Below are 22,910 nucleotides of genomic sequence, written 5' to 3' on the forward strand. Positions count from 1 at the left end.
GGGTAGGACCAAAAATAATGAGTTCTGTTTTATTTTCGTTTAATAGCAAAAAATTTTGTGCCATCCAATTTTTAATATCCTCAAAGCATTTCAACAGCATTTTTACAGATGAAGTGATGTCAGAACTAATTTTGAGGTACAGCTGTGTATCATCAGCATAACAATGATACGCGACATCATGTTTGTAAAAGATGGCTCTCAAGGGGAGAAGATAAAGGGAAAATAGAAGGGGAGCCAGGATAGAAACTTGAGGGACGCCTTGTGTAAGAGGAGCTGGCTGAGAGAAATTCCCATCTATGTTAACAGACATAGATCTGCCTTTCAAGTAGGACACAAACCCAGGCCCGGTCTTAGGTATTATGGGGCCATAGGTGAAAGGGGGGTCCAGGGGCCCCCTGGAAGCTCTGTGAAATGCGTGAAAATTAGACCAAGGAGTCGATCCGGGGACGCCGGGGCCCTAGGCAATCGCCTACTTCGCCTATGCCTAAGGCCGGGCCTGATTGGGAGAAATAATGCTGTAGTATATTTAAGTATATATGACAATTGCTCACTTGGACAATTTGTTTTGGGGGCCCCCAAGAAGGAGGGGGCCCTAAGCTATAGCTTGTGTAGCTTATACGTAAATCCTGCACTGCACAAACCATTTCAGTGCACAGCCTTGAATGCCTACTTCATCCTCAAGCCGTTTTAACAGAACTCCATGGTCCACTGTGTCAAATGCTGCACTGAGATCCAGCAAGACCAAGATTGCAGAAGAGCCAGAGTCCAAAGTTAATAGAATATCATTTGTTACCTTCTGCAGAGTCGATTCAGTATTATGAAGTTTTTAAAAATCTGACTGAAACACATCACATACATTGTTATCCTCCAGATATGAAATTAACTTCAAATAAACAACTTTCTCCATAAGTTTGGACAGAAATGGGAGCTTAGAAATAGGCCTATAGTTTGAAAGAGCTGTAGGATCAGGTGTGGGCTTCTTCAGCAAAGGCTGAACAATTGCATGTTTAAAGTTGTCTGGCATTATACCGGATTGCCTAGTCTTGATAATGTTCTCAGACCAATTAGAACACATTGCCATATATTTGTACAATCCCTGCTCTGTAGTACCAATTATTAATATGTGGCTTTGAGAATTTATGCACTCAACTGTGATGTTAAGGTATGATTTTACATTGCAATTTTATTGTGTAACTGGAGCTAACATTTTCATATATAGGTCACGCCACATTATTCAGTCAAAGGACCAAAATTTACAATGATGTGATGAAAATGTTTTGAATCTGAACTTGAAGGAGATATTCTACAGTGGCTGTTTTGTAAGTGGCCATAGATGTTTCTAGAAATTTCATTTTTTAAAGCCAACCTCAACATGAAAGTAAGAAGAATCTCATAAGTGGGTATACATCACTATAATAATAATAGTAATACATTTTAATTAATAGGTGCTCTTCTTAGCACTTAAGGTCACCTCGGAAACAAATAAGTGTACACAAGGAAAAAATCACATTCCTGACATTCACATTCCTCTCATAAGCAAATATTTTATAATCGTTCAGTGACTTTGCAGTGGAAAAGGCACCAGGGTGGCAGAGGACAGTGGTTTGTTCCAACAGGGACTACAGAGAGTGAGGCCATGGGGGTCTGATTGGAGGCCATAGTTTGTACTGGCTGATATGTGGCTGTTACTTAAAGTTCCTGTTTTTTGGATTAATGGAACTACATTGCCATTTTAAGAAGGTAAAGAGCTGTCTTGGAGAGATGGTCTTTAAGGGCTACTCAAAGATCATTTCTGGAGATGCAGGCAATTCATAATTCCAGATTTTAGCGCAGTGTGGGGTTTAAAGACTGCTGTTGTGGCCCATTGAGTGGCCAAGGGTAGACAAAGGGTGGCTGCCCAGGGTCCTGTGGTTTGATGGAGAAGTGCCAGCCAATACTTCCTTTCCCCCTCCAACTCCCCAGTCTTCAATTCATCTTCACACACTCATTAAAATAACTGGGGAAAACTCTATTGTTATGATTTTTCCTAACTATTAAGGGCAAAAAGCATGAAAATAACTCACCAAACACAATAGTTCAATAATGAAATTAATCCTTTAAACAAATTTAATAAAGATACACAATTCTAAATACTTCAAAGACAAAACAAGTAACAGAAAAAAACAATTTAAAATAAAAAATAAATAAAAAATGTAATACATGCAGAATTGAAGTTAAATAACAACAGAGAGGAATTAATCAGCTTTAGCCAAACCCCCCCCCCCCCCCCCCCCACCCTCCCACATACACACACAAATCCAAATATCACAAATCCTAAATAACAAAGCAAATTTTACAAGAGACAAATAACCAAAACAGAAAATGGTCTAAAATGATTGTCATCCATTGGGAAGGTAAATCAAAATAGGAGGACAAAAAACACTAAGCTATTATGATGTTCAATTTTAATGATTTTCTGTGTAAATTTGTGTGCAGTCCCTATCAGTCTATATAGGAGTTATGTGACTTTGAGACTAGAAGAATTCAAACGTGGGATTTGATTCGGTCTAAAACCTGTTTTCAGACAATTGATTTATTCCCATTTTGTCACAATGCCATTTTTGTTTCCCGTTTACGTGTCGCTGAGTTAAGTTTTAGTTTCTGCCATCTCCATGGAAATCCTGCCCAGAATTCACCTGGGTGCACCCATTTGTTACATCAGTCTGATGAGGATACAAAGGTCACTGAGACATGTCTAAGGTATCCAAGCCTGGTAGATAAATCCTTTCTCACTGCACTAAAAGATCATCATTTAGTCTTTGTGTTTTTTTGTATCCCTATTGTTGTTTCTGATTTCAATTTTTCTAATTGTGTTTTGGCTTTGACGAGAGATCTCCTTGACTGCCAGTTTTGATCTTTAGCCTGTTCTTAGACTGTTCTCCTAGTAAATGCTAATAGAGATAGGAAAGTAAATCCTGAAATCTATATAAAAAAGTGTGGATTGGACTATTAGAACTTACTGATTAAAGGCAAATCCTTAACTGCAAGGTTAAGAAGTTCTATTCCACATCAGTCAAAAGGTACATGATCTCCTTAGCTAACTTCCATAACAATAATTCAAAGAGGATTTCAAAAATCTTCTGGTACCAAAAGAAATAAACCAAACTCTTCAATAAATTAAAACATAACATCAACTATATGCAAGTCATGAAAGATTTAAACAGTCAGAAGAGATGTGAGTTCCAAAACCACAGCTAATGGCCACTACGAGTGAAATTTCTATCAAGAAGGTCAAAGACCATCTGTTGAATTATAAAGAATGGGATTGACATTATGTAATGGGAAAAATAAATGTCGGTTTTTCATTAAATGAGTTTATCATATGGGTTGGAGACAGTGGCACTGACCAGAAACCAGGAGTCAGAGCTGAAGGTGGCAGAGTTAAAGATTTGTATTGGGTGTGACGAGGATGGATAGGATTAGAAATGAGGACATTAGACAATCAGCTGAGGTTGGATGGTTGGGAGACAAAGTCAGAGAGGCGAGATTGCGTTGGTTTGGACATGTGAGAGAGATGCTGAGTATATTGGGGGAAGGATGCTAAGGATAGAGCTGCCAGAGAAGAGGAAAAGAGGAAGGCGTAAGGGGAGGTTTATGGATGTCGTGAGAGAGGACATGCAGGTGATGGGTGTAACAGAACAAGATGCAGAGGACAGAGAGATGTGGAAGAGGATGATCTGCTGTGGCAACCCCTAACGGGAGCAGCCGAAAGAAGAAGAAGAAAACTATCTGGATTTTCCACTTTGGAAACAAATTGGTTTCCTCTCAAAATCCACACCCAATGATGATACAGGAACATATGTAGGCATTTTATCTGTTTGTCTTCCTTATATGTTTGGTTTTGCATGCCTTCATATCTTCAAGATTTTTGTTCTCATTCTGTTTATGTAAGCAGCTCTACTTGATGTGTATAAATAAATGTTCTGCCATCTTTATCAGAAAATCCACCAGAACCAACAACAACATAAGTGGTAGACCATTTACTTGCATTTATGTGCACTGTTTAAGCAGCTTCTACTCCTGTTAGTCACATACCTCTCAATTTTTTGTGTGACCCCTTGAAAGAGAAGGTGGTGGCAAAAGAGTTCCAAATGATGAGACATTTGCTTAGATGGTAACAATTAAATGCCAGCCAAAGCAAACTTCAGATATGTAGTATAAAGGTTGTATCATTCCTTGCCTATCTTTCATTTCACCCTTTGGAAAGTGTTTAAGAAAAATACATTTTTACAACTTTTTTGAACTCATTATATTTGTATGTTTTTAAACATTCTTTCAGGCCTTCAAGGTGTGGCTGTATCATGATTACTGGCTATATAACTTGATGGAAAATCTTAAATGGGTCAGAAAAGTATAACAAACAGTCTAAATTGCAATTATATTATTGTTTTAGCTAATTCCACAAATATAAGGCTCCTTTATTTTCAGTTTTCAAATCTTCAGTTTTCTCTCTGAGACACATTATGATATCTGTAGTTTAAAAGGATTTTCCTACTGTACATTTTGTAAGAGCAACATGACCTTTACAGTTTACAAGAGAAGAGCAGCTCTCATGTGTCATCCTCATAATCATACAGTATGGTTTAGATAAATGGATGGGACAGCTGCAGTAGTGAAAAAGCCAGCCAAAAATACAAAAAAAAAGCATAATAATTAGGTTATGAAGTTTTAAATTAAGACCCTGTCTGCGGCAATTTGTCAAAACAGCATTTTGAACAAATAAGAACCTTAAAAGCATGAGCCAAAGGATGATTCGGGATGGGTTTATCCCGTCATTTGTATAATATTTTTTGTTTTCATAACATCCTGAATTATATGCTTAGGTTTCTTTATTTTGTAACAGCTTATATTTCTCTGTTTCAGTGAAGTATTTGGTGATGCTGCCAACCATGAAAGAATGAATTACTGAGAAATTCTGTAAATGTTAGGGCAGCTGGGATACTTTAAAAGAAGTTTTTGCATACTTTCCTCATGTTTGTAGGAATAGACTAAATACATAGTAATAAGAAGGCAATCAAGACGTAACAAGGTGCCTACAGCATTTGTACAATATAGACGAGAACAATGCTTAGATAAATAACTAAAAAACAGGAACCCTTTGTGGTGGCAGCCAAGGGTATAGTTGCAATTTTTGGTAACGGAAAGAAAGGCATTTTAAACATCTCTCGCAAATAATATCTGTTCTTGGGTACCTTTTTGATAGTGGAGAGGTGCATACAGTATGTACAATATTGAACTGAACCAGCCTCTGAGACACACTGGAACTGCTTGATGCCCTATCAATGGCTGACTTCCACATATTGTCCGAGAATCTACTTTAAAGTCCTGTTTCTAATGGTTTTATAGAGCATGTAAGGCTGTGTTGTTGAGTAAATACCTATAGTAAAGCTGTTCAAATGACATGAAGATGTTATGATTATACAGTTCTCTGGAGGTTTTGACACTGTGTGTATACCATTAACAAAATACTAGATATTTTCCTAAAAGAGAAGATATTTAGTTGGTTTTTAAAGGTGTGATTGACCTAATATTTCTGGCTTAATATATGATCTGTACTGATACCACACTTTCAGTGAAGTCTCAGCCACTGAAGTTTTAACATGTTTGTCATACTTCAGGTGCCTAAAGTCAAACATGTTTTGTAAAGATGAGGCCATGCCAGTGTTCAGTGTTGTATGATTGACTCAAGAATCTCAAAATCTGAACATTTTCTACCGTAATTAAAACTGAAAATTAGCCAGAGCTCTTTATGCCTTAGGTGTATAAGTCTTCAATTTCTTCAGCCAGGGTTGTTTCCCTTTCCAAGTTAACAATTTAATAATTGAATAGTCTTTATGCAAAACCAAACAAATGCCTTATTGTCATTTTATGACCACTGATGTACAAAGATATTTGATGGAGAGCCTGATGCTGTACTGAAATCACATTTTAGAAAAACTGTCATCTGTCATCTACACTGCCTCTCTGGTAATTATCAATCTATCTGCCCTCATCAGTTGAGAATTTGTACTTTTTGAATGATTCCATAATTGCCATAACTTCTAGTTGGGTTGGAGTCATGACCACTACTTTATTGCATTTCCTAGTTTACTGCAGTTTCACAAATAGATGTTTAATCCCACATTGCAGTGGTTCTCAAACTTTTTCAGTCCTGGGACCCCTTTACAAGCCATACGATATTCGCGGACCCCTGATGCGGCCTGATTTGTCAAACCAAATTATAATAGCATAGCCACAGGCATAAAGTGTAAACTTCTTTTATCCTAAGTCGACTTTATAAAATAAATCATTCTTTGTAGTCATATCATAACAACACTAACTATTGACAGTCAATGATACAGTGTCATACGACAGTCACAGGACTAAAGCCTGCTTAACAAAAACAAAAAATGCGAAACAACTACAACTACAATATTTAATGCTTAATACTCATACTGCAGAACTACAATACAACACTGTTCATTTAATAATAAAGAGTAAGACTATTAATTTTACGGCTGCCTACCAGTGGTAAACGTTTTAATTATTTAATACGTTCAAATGTAGCCTATTACAAATACAATTACATTAGACTCTAATACTCATAGAAACTAATGAGATGTGTGGGCGTGCTTTTGTTGGCAGAGAAGGTCTATCCTTGGTGAGATTTTTGATAGACACACTCGAATGTCATCTTCCACCTGGAGACGTGATCTAAACTTAGATTTTATCACAGCTAATGCTGAGAACGATGCTTCGCACTGGTAGGTAGTTGCAAATGGGACCAGCACAGTCAGTGCTCTCTCAGCTAAAAGCGTATACTCGTTCCTAATGTTGCACCAAAACGCAGTCAATGTTTGTTCTTGAAATTTAAGTTTGAGACTTCTGTCACTAGACAATTCAGCCAACTGTTCTTCTTCCTTCCCGGTCAAGTCGGTAAGCTCACAACTGAATGGATTTCTGATCCAGTCATAATCTGCAATGTTATCTGTTGGAAAACCTGTCAAAGTATTCTTCCATCGTCGACAAATGGTCAAAGATATATGTTGCCAAGTTATCAATGGCCATATTGTTTTCATTCAGAAATTCAGTTAACAGTTCAAACATATCACAGCTTTTATTTTGTTCTCGTGTCTTCCATATTCTCAACTTTTTCTTGAAGGCAGTTATCTTGTCTGTTGTTTTCAACACGCTTGAATCTCTGACTTGCAGTGATGTGTTAAGTGCATCAAGCTGACAAAAGATATCAGCCAGGTAAGCCAATTTTGCAAGCCATACATTATCTGAAACAAACTTCACCAGCTCTGAGTTTGTATCCATCAAAAATGATGCCAGTTCACTGCAAAGCTCGAAGACGCGTTGAAGTACCTTTCCGCGTGACAACCAGTGAACCTCTGTGTGTAGCAGCAGATGTCGATGATCTGAGCCGCTTTCTTCGCACAGTGCAGCAAACAGTCGTCCATTCAACGGTCTGCACTTTATCCAATTAACTAGTTTAATGCCGGTATTTAGCACTTCACCGAAGGATTCGTTTAAATCCTTACTAGCAAGAGCTTCGCGATGAATCATGCAATGTGTGGAAATAATATTCGGAGAAACAGTTCGTACGCGTGCAACAACCCCACTTTTATGACCTGTCATTGCTGCAGCTCCGTCCGTACAAATTCCAATACAGCTGGACCACTCAAGCTTGTTAGCAATGAAGAAATCATTTAGCATTGCAAATATATCTTCACCTGTCGTTCTAAGTGGCACAGGTTTGCAGGACAGAAAGTCCTCGACCACATCATTGTCAAAGCAATATCTAACGTAGACCAGTAACTGCGCTTGGCCTGCAATATCAGTACTTTCGTCCAACTGTATGGCAAATGTACTGCTTTGTAGGCGCTCAACCAATTGTAATTGGATGTCATTGGACATGTCGCAAATTCGCCTTCTGATGGTATCGTTTGATACTGGTATAGACAGTAATTTTCGGCTGTCTTCTTTTCCTAACATTATCTCGCATATTTCTAAAGCCGCTGGCATAATCAAACTCTCCGCAACCGTGTGTGCTTTTTTGCTCTTAGCTATTCGCATTGGCATAATATACGAAGCCTTAAGAGCTTTTTCATTCACTGCTGTCGCAGTGCTAATAATTTTCTGCTGATTTGCATTTACTTCTGCTCGACGTTTGAAGAAATCAACAGGTTTGTCTTTTAGTTCATTATGCTTTGAATGGCGCTTCAGTTTAGCAGGTTTCAAACTTTCGTTCGATAACACGTTTAAACAAATGACACATTGTGGCTGATCACTGTTGTCTTTGTACGGTATAAATCCGAATTGTAAATATTCAGGATCATATTTGCGTAATTTTGACTTAGGTGCGGACTCTCTTTCGGCATCATGTCTCAGTTCATCGCCACTATTTCCATTACCCCCGTGCTCTTCTTCAGATATCCGCTTACGCTTCAAATATTTATCCATACGTTAGTTGGGCGTGCGAAAAACAATTTAACAAGCAAGAATTACCACTGTATAACTTAATAATTAATCATAAACTGTGCACGATTACAGGCTGCGTCTATAATGACGTCATCATAGAATTGTTCGTAATAGACATATATATACTATATATAGAATATAAACAGTAGTGAGGGGCGAGTTGATTATTATTCGCATTATCCGATTGGATAAAATGGCGTTTAGCGAAGAAGTTGTTAATTGTAAGCAATTTTCACCCTTTCCGCGGACCACAGTTTGAGAACCGCTGCCACATTGTATACTAGTTTGCTTGTTGGATAATTGAATCATTGATACAGCATTTAAGTTGTGCAAAACTACCGGTTTTTGTGTTGTCCCCTTTATTAAATCCCTATTCATAATGAAACTTGTTGCGTTAATTGTGATATACATACAAAAGTTCATCAATACCCTCTCAGCTGTTTTGAAGTAATGGCTAGTTTTTGTGGTGTTGGTCCTCCCATTATGAGTTTTCATCGAAACTCTTGAAACTCTCTGAGGTCTATATTTTAAATTGTGTGAACAATAATGTACAAATAAAAATAGAAATAGACACTTTTTGAGTGATACATAATTTTTGTGTTGGTGCCCCACCACATTACAACCCCGTTTGTTGCTGAAACTTTTGAAAAGCCATAAAGTCTTGAGCAACAGTAATATGCATGCAACATTTTATGAACTTCAACTCAGCTATTTTGGAGAGATGCATTTTCACAACCACTGAAAAAATGTTTGAAGCTTTAATTCAAAAATGCCGAAATTCATTAAGATTGACTTAACCACTTGGAAATAAAATGATGTTGTCTGGGTTGTCCCCTCCCAGATGACATTTTTGAAATGCCACATAGTCTATGTTTTAATCTACTCTCTATATATAAAGTCCTAAGCCTAAAAGTGCAACGATTTTTATGTCACGTTTTTATGTCACATTTTTTGTCATGCTTTAAATCGGGCTTATTTTAAAACCTACATATATATGTTTGGTATCATTCTTTTCAGAATTTATCAAACTTTAATGTGATGTTAGATTTTCAGAATCTTATTCTGTTTTTAAATTACAAACTAAAAAAGATTAAGAACTCACGTCCCGTGAGATGAGATTTTGTGCCAAGAGATTTAACCGCGCCCCGGGGCCAGAAATAAAAGACAAAGAGTAGGACAGCTGCTGTACAGGCTTTTAAATGTTCAAAGAGCTGTGGCATGGCAGCAGCAGCAAGCCAGCATCTATCAAGCAAAGAGGAGGTAAAAAAAAAAACTTTGTTTGTTTCCCATTGTATCATTTGTTTAAGAGGGGGTTTTGGAGGAGCGACTGCGTCTCCTTGGGGTGCCTCTTCACAATGCTTGTGGCAGAGACGCGAAGTGGCTGGCGCATAGCGCATGCCGGGGGGATTGGCGAGCGAAATGAGCAGGGGGCGAATCCCCTATAAATAATAATTTTTCTTTTGTATATTTACAGATTTTACTAATATTCTGGCTACAACTGGGGGTTGGGCCCCGATGGCGCCAGGGGGGCTTGTCCCCCTAGTTTACATGTAAAATTTCATGAAAATCGATGTAGCTGATTTTAAGTTACATGTAGAAATTTCCCCAATTTTACAAACTGACAAAAAAGAGACAGGATGCAATTTGAGGGTAGAAATAGATAGATAGTGTAAGAAGAACGACCATAAGACATAGAGAAGGGTTGGGGTAGCCACCATATAATTTTTCCCAGCTGCAAAACTGATGCCAAAGCACAGACATGTTTATACAACAGAGTCCAGAACAGAACTGATTCATTCTACACAAGATGGCAGCTTTAAAGGCCCGTAGAGGAAGTGATGTCATCAGGACTGGAACTGGAAGCGATGTCGTTGGCTGCCCCAGAGCCAGGCGGGATTTCCCTAGAATGGTGTGCAAAAGATCAAGAGGGAGAATTAGTGCACCTCGTCACCCCCTGGTCCGGCGTGGAATTACATGTACTTGAGCCCTTTAGTTGTCTCCTAAACATGCGTGTGTGACAATACATAGAACTTTATTTATTTGTCCCCATGGTGAAATTTGCCTTTTTACAGAAGCTCTTTAAATAAATAAATAAACACACACACCAGAATGATTATAAAGCAAGAAAATTAAAAAGAAAGAAAAGTTCTGACTTGGCTATCACAATCACCGTGAGGCATTATGCAGACTTTTGCTGTAGGTATAAAGGAGCCCCAAAAGTGTTTCTTGAAATTAGGTTCTTAGGGCACCAATCTGATAAATAATATCAGATGAAGATGAAAAATTCAAAACATAAACCTAGGGTATTACGATTGTACTTCTATTATATGGACTACTGTCAAGTTTACAGAGTAGAGTAAAATTCTTACTTGCATGTGCTAATCAACATGCAAAATCTGAGTGTATTAACCTTACTTCAAAACGTCTGTCTATCTTAAATAAAAAATTTCAGATACAGTTTCTAAAGAGGGTGGCTAATTTGTTTTTCTGACTTTTTTGGATATTGTTTTAGCTTTTTATTTTTGTCACTGTTTTCTACTACATCAATGTCCATTCCTTTCAGCTTCTTTAATCTTCATTGATATTTGTCTATATACTGTACTTTCTTGCCAAGAATCAAGTTTTCCAAGTCATGATGAACATTGTTAAACATTTTAAACTGCAAAAAAACAATAAACGTGGAAATAAAACAGGAGTCAGGCTTTGGTTACACCTGGTTCAGGTGCTCACGAGCTGGCAGGTAAACTTTAGAGTAGAACCAGAAGATGTGCATAAAGACAGAAAAAATAGTCAATGCCGGCTGATCAAAAAGAGTAACCAAAACCAAAGTGTGAGACAAGATTCTTAGTCCAAAGTACAAGCAAGATGGTCAAAACTGAACACAACTGGCTGGAAGTCTTTTAACAAAGTTTTTTGTAAGAGTTTTGGTATCCATAGATCAGATAAGGAAGAGAACTCCCCAGCCGACCTTTTATTCCATCGCAGTGATTACAAACAAGTTATGAACTCTAGAGGTCACACCCTCAGAAACATGGGATATGGCTCTAATGACGGGTATTCAAAATGGTGATGATCAAGAACCTTAAATGGCTTAAAGACGTTGCAAAAAAAAAAAAAAAACAAAAACACAACACCTAAGCCATTAGGAATTTCTAGCAACTAATGACAGGAGAATCTTCAACTTCAAAAACTCCCAAATCAAATAAAACATAGTACCATTTACTATCAAAGTTAGCTCACAGCAAAACCAAAACATGGCAAAGAGGAAATACATAACCAAACATTAAATTAGATTAAATATTCTCCATTAATTTATAGAAATTCTAATATTCTTGAATTTGGTGAAATATTAAATTAGCAGAAATCAGTCCATTTCTTGAATCAATATGTGAGTGATATATGCAGTAAGGAAGACAGTGTGAGTTGCAATCATAAAAACATGATCAAACCTACATTTCTCTCCGATATTTACTTAGAAGAAATGAATATTACAAACCTTGCAAAAGATATATGGGCATAAAATGTTAAATGAAATATTACCATACACTCAGTTGTCTCTTACCATTTAGATCAGAGTATTGCACCCTTAAGTACTTTATCAATCATTAATGCATATGCTTTAAAAGTCCAAAATAACTATTAGGTGATTTATACCTTTCATCATATTAGTGACTCTACAAACTTTCTTGTTTAGCTCTGCGGGCATATGATGCAATGCCAATGGTGAATTAACAATACAAAGGCTACTTACTTTAAATAGTCCAAAGTGCTTTATTTAAATGATCAAAAGTTTCTTTTTTGCAACATCTGTGTTTTTCCATTAACCATGCATCTACATTGGGTAGAGTTTAATTTACTTCTTTGAAGCTTACACTCTTCAATTCCGCAGCTAACAATAAACCATCAATTAATGGAATTGAATTCTTCTGACATTCACCCTCCCCCATTTATCTGCCGGCACTTAATGACTCAGGAACCTACATAAACGTTAAAAGTGTCTGACTCTAGTGACCTGACTGTTTCTTTTTGTCTGCATCGGAAGTGTGCCTGCTCTTTGAAGTGGTTAGACAATTTCAATGGCAGTACTTACAGCTGCTCCCCTAAAAACTTATAAAACACAGACATCACTTTAAAAGTCAGATTTTCTTTTGTTTATATACCTCCTCTCGTTTGAGAGTTTCTTTGGTCACAATGTAGTAATCCTGGTAAAAATATGTTACTGATAAAAGTAACTGACTCCAAAAAGAGCATAAGCTTAGAAATGGCTTTTATCAGGCTCTTTCTTTATGTTTATTGAAAGTAGGCCAGTGGTTAGACTGGTCTTCATTTATAGAAGGAAAACACGAGCATATAACTTTTAGATTATAAACTAAATCAATACATTTAGGGGAATCTTAACTAGTTATGTCTAGAAAAGACAGATTCACACATCTTGTGAAGCAATGAGAATGGAATAAAGTCAGAATCTGTAATTACAGTATAGAGGCTGTGCTATGAGATGAACAAGGGTCATTACAAAATATACTCCCCCAAGATGCTAGATTGTTGTGTGGAGTCCTACCACCATGTGAATGGGGTCTTCCAGGGCTACATATTTGGGATCCACTATGTTTTATCAATGGTGGCCCTAAGTGCAGGTGGTGCAGTGGTAGTGCTGCTGCTTTGCAGTAAGGAGACTGTGGAAGATTGTGGGTTCGTTTCCCGGTTCCTCCCTGTGTGGATAGCACTTTGAGTACTGAGAAAAGAGCTATATAAATGTAATGAATTATTATTATTATTACAAGGTGGAGCGCCTGTCATCTGGGATCCCAGAAGTAGTACCCAAGACATACCTAGAGGGTGCAATAGACTAGTGCTTTAAAGCCCATTCTGGTCTATAGATTTGTGGGGCAGGAGCATTATTTAGAGTTGGAAAAGACTTCAGGTGATGGATGGAAGAAGAAGAAGAAGAGTGGTGATCAGGAAGAGTGAGAACATGCTGCATGTCAGTGTACAAGTCACCTCCATGTGGAAGTCAAGGGATAGTATTTGTGCAGGTAGGTCAAGAAGGCTTAGGTCTTTATTATTCCTGCCTTTTTGCTCTTCTGTGTTGCCTACTGTTTGTAATTATTCATTCATGTTTTAATAATAATGTCTTTTCTATGACTCTGCCTTCTTGGATTGAGGTCAGGACAGCACATGAGCATCTCATTCAGTTCACAGCATTTAATATGTCCATGCTCAAATTCACCTATTTTAATTAGGGGATGTGGGCGCAAGGTAGGAATCGATGCTGGATGGAGTTCACACATACAGTACATACACGTACACTAGATTTACAAATCAATCTAATGTGTGTGTCTTTGGGACGATGAAGAAAAACCCACATTAGTTTAACGTCTTTGTTATATTTTTGCAGAGTGACTATAATTTTGGGATCGCACGGTGGTGCTATGGATGGCACTGCTGCCTCACAGCTGTGTTCAAATCCCAAATCTGGTGTTCATTTGTGTGAAGCTTGAATGTTTGCATGCTTGATTTTCCTCCGGGTACTCTTTATTTTTTCCCACATTCCCAAAGATGAGAAGATAAACTTAATTGGAGTCTGCAGATGGGCTCAATGTAATGGTGTGTAAGTGCTCAGTGTTTCCAGACTTACACTCAGTGCTGCTTGGACAGAATCTAGCCCCCTGTAAAACTGAATTGGATTAAACAGGCTTGAGAATGTTATAGTAACAAGTGTTGTACTCATGGTCCCCTACTAATTATCTATGTACTGTATATATTTTCTTTCACATGATTCCACTTTAATAAGTTTACTAGATGAAAACAATTCCTTGAAAAATCTGCATTGTGCCTACAACAGAAGACTGTGCTGGAATGATGATGCCAGCCATTTACAAGCAGCCCTTGCATTCAATATATCAACAGAGTAGATAGCGTGCAAAGCTAATTATCACCAAAAGTGAGTAGAAAGGGAGAAACAATGCAGAACTGCAATGCTTCAAGGATTTACTCTATGCTGTTTAAGCCATTGGCACAAGTAGATGGTGGCATAGAACAGATTTTAAATAAATAATCAGGTCCCGGCAGTATGTATGCAAGACGGTGCTACTCCATGGTTGATCGCAGTAGCTTCAAACACACTTGCAAAAGTGAGTTGATCAGTCAGGTGCCCTGTTCCCACCTTGGAGTGAGCAAAGTTTCTCCACCATGAGGGGGAGGAAAGAAAGAAAATGTGAGACAGAGACAGCGAGGGAGCATAAAGAGACAGAGATAAAAAGAAGGAAGAGTTTTTACCTGCTGTGGATTTTAACTTAGTTTTAGCTGAACATATTTATTATGTATATTTTAACCTCCCTGGATTTGCTCCACTTTTATGGATTATTTATTTAAGAAGATTATTTTGTGATTAATTTTTAATATAAGCACTGTTGTACCTACCCCTTGCTGCATGCGTGTGTCCTCATTTGCTTGACTCATCTCGGTTTATCTGTATCGATGGTTGTGGGTTCAAAAGGCCCCCAAGTGGAACAGGGAGCAAGGTGTCAACCTGCACCATCACAGGCACATTATATGACTTCCAGCTGTTGCTGATATTATTGCCTGAAGATGTCCAATTACATAACATGAAATTGCAGAACATGGTAAACTACATTACTGCATGATGACCTTCCATCACGGTACGCATTACCAAAGTATCACAAGCTTGACATTTTTTTTGCCAGCCAATAATAATGCTGCTTGACAAAGCTGATGCTATATGAATGCTTTCCAGATACAATTCAGCTGGAATCTTGGTCCTCTTTTCATTTTCCTGTTGTGTTGTGGTATGTAAAACACGAGACATCAGACAGACGCACCTCATTTCTATTTGTGAAGTTCAAAACACCAGTGTTCCTTAATCTTTTTAGCTGCATTACATGCATTGTACTTCCAACAGAACACTTATTGGTTCTCAACTCTTGCAGACACAAAGTGCGAGTTTTTGTCAGTATTAGGTGCATATTGGACTGATTGGGTCACTGGGAATGTCTGACAATTTGACGGAGGTGCACCGTGACTGCCTCTGACTCGCTATAATTATGTAAATTAATTCTATGACTGAAAATCACTGAAAAAGTCAGGTAATGTGATAGAACCTTTACAGAGCATATCACAAGACGGAGCTCCCACCCTGTGATTGAAAAGTGTGGATTACAAAGCCTGACGGCTCCTTTGAACTTTTCTGTTTCGTTTGTTTGCCTTATTTTCAGTTTGATTAAATGGGAACGAGTTGGTTGCCACCCTAACATTTCCTCATAGAGCTTGCAGTCCTTTTCCTCACCCACAACATATATTTAATTTCTGTTCTTCCAGCATGTAATTAGAATGTACTTTAGTTTCATATATCCATGTATGTTTCACTGTGTATGTTGACTGATGGTTTTATATTTAATGGTCTAACAGGCATTCTAGCAAAGTTAACAATAATTAGAGTGCCATTTAATAATATTTTTTGTTGTTACAATTAGCAATTATAAAAATCTCAAGCTATAAAAAGATTTCACAATTCCACTGGCAAGATGTTATGACTATAGCAGTTTTGTGGGGTACTGTTGTGGCATAATAAAAAAGATCAGACGTGTTTGTTGCTAAAAAAGGGAAAGTCAGATGACTTACAATGGGCAGATGAATGAATGCCTATAACATGGCTGAGGAAACATAGATAGATGATAGATGATAGATAGATGATAGATAGATAGATGATAGATAGATACTTTATTAATCCCCAAGGGGAAATTCACATACTCCAGCAGCAGCATACTGATAAAAACAATATTAATTAAAAAGTGATAAAAACACAGTGCAAGTTAAAAAGTGCAAGGTGGAAAGTGTGAGGCAGGTATAACAGTCAATATATATATATATATATATATATAGTGAGATTTTTGAGACCCAGACAAAGCCCCAAGTGTGCTGTGTGCCGACACTCGGTTCACGAAGACAAAGACAAGTTTGCAGCCTTCCCACATAATGCATCTGTCGCCCGCCAGTTGATGTAGGGAACATTTAAAACCAGCTGCTGACCTGGCCGTGTGCTCAGTTTCTGTCTCCTCTCTGAGCAAGGCTATCTGTTTTTTAACAACTTTTTTTGATCACCAAGGGTAAATTCACTTTGCTGTAACCCTATCAGTTTACTTCTGCAGATATTACCAGAGAACTTTGAAGAATTCTCTTAAATGTAATAACATTTACAATAATTGGTAAAAACTGGTTTATGAAGATGATTAATATTTTAAACTCAATTCTTATTTAAAATGTTTGTGTTTCATAAATCCACATCTGAAATGTTGTTGAATTTGTAAAGTGATGAGGTTATAGCTATACGAAAAAACATTGCAAATGAGCAGGAGTCTGATAGTTTTATCCAAAAAAAAAGCTATAAATGACAAGTTTGTTATATTTCTACAGTTGTGGTAGTGGCAGCTTAAACAACTACGTCTTGCATGTTTTTCAACTGCTTTATTCTGCTTGAACAGTAATCCTTTAGTACATTTTATATTTAATGGTAGTATGACTTAGCTTATGCCAAGTTCCCTGGCCCATAGCACAACTCTTCCTGTGGCTTGCCTGATGGTAAAGAAGCTAAATACTGAGATTTGTTAGCTATAATGTTATGTAAAGATAAAAAATGGGAAAATAAAATTGTAAAAAGTACAGTGGAACCTCGGTTCACAAACGTCTCGGTAGACGTACAAATCGGTTTACGACCAAAAAGTTTGCCAAACTTTTGCCTCGGTTCACGACCACACATTCGGTATACGAACAAGCCAGTTTCCCTTTTGGTTTGTACATGTTCATTCTCCCCCTGTGCATTTCCTGTGCAGCGAGCAAGAGAGAGAGCGAGAGAGCATGACACACACACACACACACAGAGGCAGCGGGAGAGAGAACACACACACAGGCAGCGTGTGAGAGAGACACGCAAACACACAGGCAGCACGAGAGAGAGAGGGCTGGACGCTTAAGGTAGGAAGGCAGTTAAAGAATGCACTGGGCTTGATTTTGTTTTCACTTCTGTTTACAGCGATCGGTTCGTAGTGTGCATTGTTGCAATGTTACTTTTCTTGGTGGTTTATTAAATTACGCATTTTTTCAAATGTTCAATTTTTTTTCCCTGTGCTTAAAACTCATTTAAAAAAAAGTGTTTTTAGCCAGTGGTTGGTAGCGCTATAGCGCGAACTACTGCAGTGTTAGTTTTCTCTGTTGTTCAAGGTTTTCTCAGTGTTATTCAATGTTTTTACATTTAGTTTACTATAACGCTGTGCATTCTATGGTTTGATTAACTATATTTGAGCTTAAAAACTTAAAAATATATATATATTTACATACAGCTCATATGGTCTGGAACGGATTAATTGTATTTAATACAATCCTATGGAGGAAATTGCTTCGGTTCACGACCAAATCGGTTTACGACCAGAGTTTTGGAACGAATTATGGTCGTGAACCGAGGTTCCACTGTATATAAGTATATTTATAAGTCATTAATTGAGGGTCTATGATAAAGAAATAGAAAACACATTCTGAAATCTGATTATATAATTAGAAATTGCACATGATGAAAAAGACCAGGAGGTCTAAAGGAAGTCATTACTGACTCTAATCTGTTAGGGTGCTGAGGATATTAACAATGCTAAGAGGATGCTGGATGTTGTTTGTAGTACAAGTCAAGAAGGGACATAATTAATATTAAAGCTAACTTACATCAAAATCCATTCCCCAGTATCAGAGCTTTAATGTGTCTCCTTTATTGGCATAATTTTCTAAGTGAATGTTTAACCACTGGATTCTTACTGGGTTAATGGTAAGTACTGGTAATGGATGCACAGAGAATGCATGCTGAGAGGAGAGGAATTAGGATAAAATATGTTTTTAAGATAATTGTAATGAAATCTCACCAAAATAAAGTTTGAGTAGGTAACGTTCACATAAGCAATAAACAAAATATAGTCATAATAACTGAGAGATACCAGCGTACCAATCAAACAATATTTATTTTAGATAGCATCTTTCATAGTAATTATACTACAGTATACACTACAACATATACTGTAGCACTATTCATTTCATGACATTACTCTACTCTTCCTTCAAGTTCACCAGAGTTATTTACAGAAAATAAACCTTGTAATTAATTTACTTAGTTCCCCAATTTCAGGCCCAATACCACTAATTACAGTTTGTATCTTCAAAGCTCTTCTACCCCTGGTAATGTTTGTTTAAAGCAATTCATTGTCAAATAAAGATCACTCATGGTTTGCAGGTACTCAGTGATGAACAGTAAGGGGCCAATCAGATATTGTTACACTCACATTTTCCTAAACTCTTTAAGTAGGTTATAATTATAACTCTTGCTGTGACCTACATGTCCCTACATGGCTTTATCTCTTTCCCCATGTTCCTACAATAAGTCTTCTTTTTGCTATAATCTATCATTAACTGTTCCTCACCAGATATAGTTAAAAAAGGATAAACATTCTCATTTCTTGCACCCACATTGTGGAATGAGTTTTCATAGTCACTCAAAAAATCCCATTGGAGTGCATCTTGAAAACACAAAGTTCATCCGGACTGCTTAGGTTTTCCCTTCTGTGCCTTCCTCCTGGATATCTTCATATACTCATGGAAATCATTCTGCATTAAGCAAATTTATTTTTGAGTTTTAGTTCTAATGAAGTGAAGCCTTCAGACTTATTATAGTAATAGGTTTGTTGTATACTACTTTATATTTAGTTCCCTATTACCTGCTGAATTTGTACTTTTTCATCTCTAACATATAATGCATGTGTATTTTTTGTAAGTCTCCTTTGACAAATTTAAAATGTATGTTGTAAAAACAACAATAACAAAGCCAATTCAAAACAGAATTTATCAAGCAGAAAAGGAAATTTATTTTTCTCTTTGTAAAGTCTATGTTACATTACATAACTTCTAGTCAGAGGGGACGTCAAACTTTATGACTGCAGTTGCTGATATCGATGCCTGTGAACGTCAATTTGTATAACTATTAATTGCTGGAGATGTCAAATTTAGTTTTACACTTCTGAAGTATCATGAATTTGCTACAGTTTCTGACAGCCAATGGCCATGCTTACAGGTACAGCGTTTGCAGTCACAATCTTGCCACTTTTTCGCCTTTTTCCAGTCTATCGTGGTACAAACAATATGAGACATCAGACAGACGAGCCTCTCTTCTGCTTGCAAAGTCCAAAACACCTGTGTTCCTTATTCTGCGTTGCTGCTTATTGTACATTGCAGTTCCAGGTGAGCACTTATTGGTTATTAGCTTTCATGAACACACAGCCCACTCCCTCAACCTACTGGATTTTGTTGGGGTGAGCCACAGACTTGTTGGACAGAGTCGCTGGGTATGCCACACTACCCAGCTTGTAGTCATGAGATTTCTCCATTGACTGCCCCCGAATTGGTAAATGAGGCCTACAACTGAAGAATCACCAAAAAACCTGTGTAGTGTGATATAATCTTTAGTATTGGTTAAAAATCACATTAAAAAGTAGTTTCAGGATATAGGCAGTCGTATGTGTGTCAAATGAATGAGTTCTCAAATGTAGTATTTCCTGTTGTACATTCCTAGAATTTTCCAGGCCAAATGACAACCAAATGGAAAGGTTCTATTGATCATTTCCCAAAAATTACTGGTCGACTTTCCTCACAACTCATATGTTTTAAGTGAGTTGTACATACAAGAAGTTGAACACAAAGTAGCCCTGTGAGTCTCATTAGGCCCAAGGCATCAACTTATCTTGTGCAGGCTCTGGAATTAAATGATTTACATGTGTAAATGATGATCTTATTTCTGTGCATTTAAATGATGTAACTTTTCTGATTACTTTGAGTCTTTGAAGTGTTACTGGAAGAACAAAGTCAAATTCCGAAGTTACACTGCCAATGACTGCCTTTTTTCAGTGCAAAATGATGAAAATTGAAAAGGAAATATGCAGCAAGTCATCATTTGTAGTTTTATTTGACCTTTCCACATGACACAATTTTTAAATAACATATTTAAACTTTTATGTTAGAATGAGCACACGTGTCTTATATGAGCACAGTTCTGTTGTTAATAAAATATAACATATACAATGGGGACAGCAAAAAGTATTTTGGTTAAATAAATGGATATTTGATTATCTAATATAATTATTATAGAGAGTGTGGCAGGCAGCCACGGCCATTACTTGGCTGTGACGCCAATGTAATGGAAGGACCTGAAGAGAGAGGATCGCTGAGGCAATACCTCCCCTGGGACACTAGAGGGCAGCCCCTCCTGGGTGGCTGAGGCACCATGGATTCCCACAAGGCATGCTGGGAGCTGGAGTTTGCTGCAGCCCTGTTGGATTCCGTGGGGGCCGCCAGGGGGAGCTGCAGAGCCCTATAATGGACTTCTACCATACCTGGGACTGATTCCAGGTAATCCTGATGAACCACATGGAGCACTCCCACATGCTGAATAAATGGAGCCGCCTCATTCTATGCTGGGAGCCAGAGTCAGGAGGTGGAGGACAAAGCTTGCTGGGAGAGGAGTGGAGGTGGCAGAGAAAGAGAGAAAGAAGAAGAAAAAGAAAGAAGAAGGCACTGACCATTATTGCTGGTGTTTTTGTACTGTGCTTTGTAGTGGGGAGCGGGGAAAAGCACTGCCCCACAAGAAATAAACGTGTGTTGCCTTGGAATTGTGTCTCTGTGCCTGTCTGTGTACGCCCCCGGTATTCCACAATAGATAGATAGATATTTTTTAAATTATACTTGAAACCACCAACAGTGTGCATGCCTATTCAGATGGAATCTGAGAATTTAATGAGCACAAAGGCTGCTGCTTTTCTGTTTCAGCTCAGAAGGTTTGTGGGTAGTTCAAAGCACAAAGAGGTGAGCAGCATGGGCAGCATTAGAGCAGGCCCCCTCTTTGAGGTTTTGGCTTGCATAAAGATTAGTAGGAAGGTTAGGAGTCCAGTTGAAAATAAATGTCAATTTAGAGCCTGCCTAAGGCAAAAAAAATTTATGAGCAGCAGATTGTCACTGAAGACTAAGCAGTGTTCATTTTGTTTGGTAGGTTTTCTAAAATGTGCTTTTCATGTGCTTTTTGGGTTGTTGACATATTATCTTACTATGAAAACAAAACCCCTGAAAGCATTTGAATACATCATCGAATCTATAAAAAGCAGGGCTGCATTTTAAATGATCTCTTACTTAGAAAACGGCTACAATTATCACAGAGAGTGACATTTGTGTTCTGTGTTATAATCAAGACTCTGCATTAACTAAATCAGACTAGACCAGACTTAATGTCCATGAAAAACATCCTCCTCAGTTATCATTATCCTAGTTGTTTCACCTTTCACCATTGTATTGATGTTAAGAAAATTAGAGTTCACTTGTCTTGAGTATCTGTTCTTTAAACTGTTTGAACCTCTTTGAACTAACTTAATTACTTGTGATTTTACATTCACCCTGCTCTCAGTTGTTAGTTCCACATAACCTTTATTAAAAAAAAACACTTATTTTATCTCTACACTTTTGTGTGACTTTACCTATCTGTTAGAAAGAAATATGTTAAAATAAATTCACACATTGCCAATAATGATGCCATTTTCAAAGGTCGTGTCACGTTGGAGGACCTCCTCACAGGCTCAGAGCTTGTACTTGTTAGCCCGTCAAGGCAGGATTGGGCGTCGTTGTTAACGTTCTCTTCTCCTTCTCTCCCCAGAGCTCCGAGAATCCACCCAATGAGTGCACCTAGCCCCACCCCTTCTGGGACACAGCAACATAAGAAGCTGGCCGGCCAGAGACAAGTTGGCAGTTGATCCTGAGAGACTACTGTGAGACAGAGCTCCCAAATGATTTATTGTATAGGATTGAAGGCTACACGAAAGTAGCCTTAATACTGCCAGAGTGGTGATTTACTTTGTTTAAAAGTTCTGGACATTTGTTTGCATTTTCTGTTATTACACAGGGCAACCCAATAGAAAGATAGAGAAACAGACCTTCCTCTTTTATTTGCTGTGTCACACATGCACATCAGAGGGTCACTTTCCATGCTCATCTGAAGTAAGCAAGCCCACCTGGGACAAAGTGGGGAGTGCTGTTGATAACAGTATTTTCTCTTTCTCTACCCACAGCTCTGAGAAGTCGCCCAATGAGAGCAACCGACTCTGCCCCTTCCAGTCAGAGACTATAAATTCAAAATGCTCCCAGAAGGTGACGTCTCATTTGGTCGTAGACTCGGTGCAGGATGGAGCTCTACCCCACACCTGACCGCTCAAGAGAATCACTGCACCCTAGTGTTTTTATTGCTTTCTTTGCCATCTAGTTCTATTGCTGTAGTTGCTGGTGCCATTATTAAATGGAGTGACCTGGCTGGCATCCCAACA

The 22,910-nt window shown here is 37.8% G+C and overlaps 1 protein-coding gene across 1 annotated transcript; it reads right to left on the bottom strand.

Moving 5' to 3' along the window:
• Positions 1–613: 613 nt before the first annotated feature.
• Positions 614–8,484, bottom strand: LOC114653068 (protein FAM200B-like). Its single transcript, XM_028803243.1, has 3 exons — positions 7,131–8,484; positions 6,702–6,994; positions 614–796 (listed from the first exon to the last, which is right to left on the bottom strand). Exons 1-3 carry the CDS (start codon positions 8,482–8,484, stop codon positions 614–616), a joined length of 1,830 nt encoding a protein of 609 aa, XP_028659076.1.
• Positions 8,485–22,910: the final 14,426 nt, after the last annotated feature.

The sequence above is a fragment of the Erpetoichthys calabaricus genome, chromosome 6 (genome assembly GCF_900747795.2).
Source record: "Erpetoichthys calabaricus chromosome 6, fErpCal1.3, whole genome shotgun sequence".
Taxonomy (NCBI): Eukaryota; Metazoa; Chordata; class Cladistia; order Polypteriformes; family Polypteridae; genus Erpetoichthys; species Erpetoichthys calabaricus.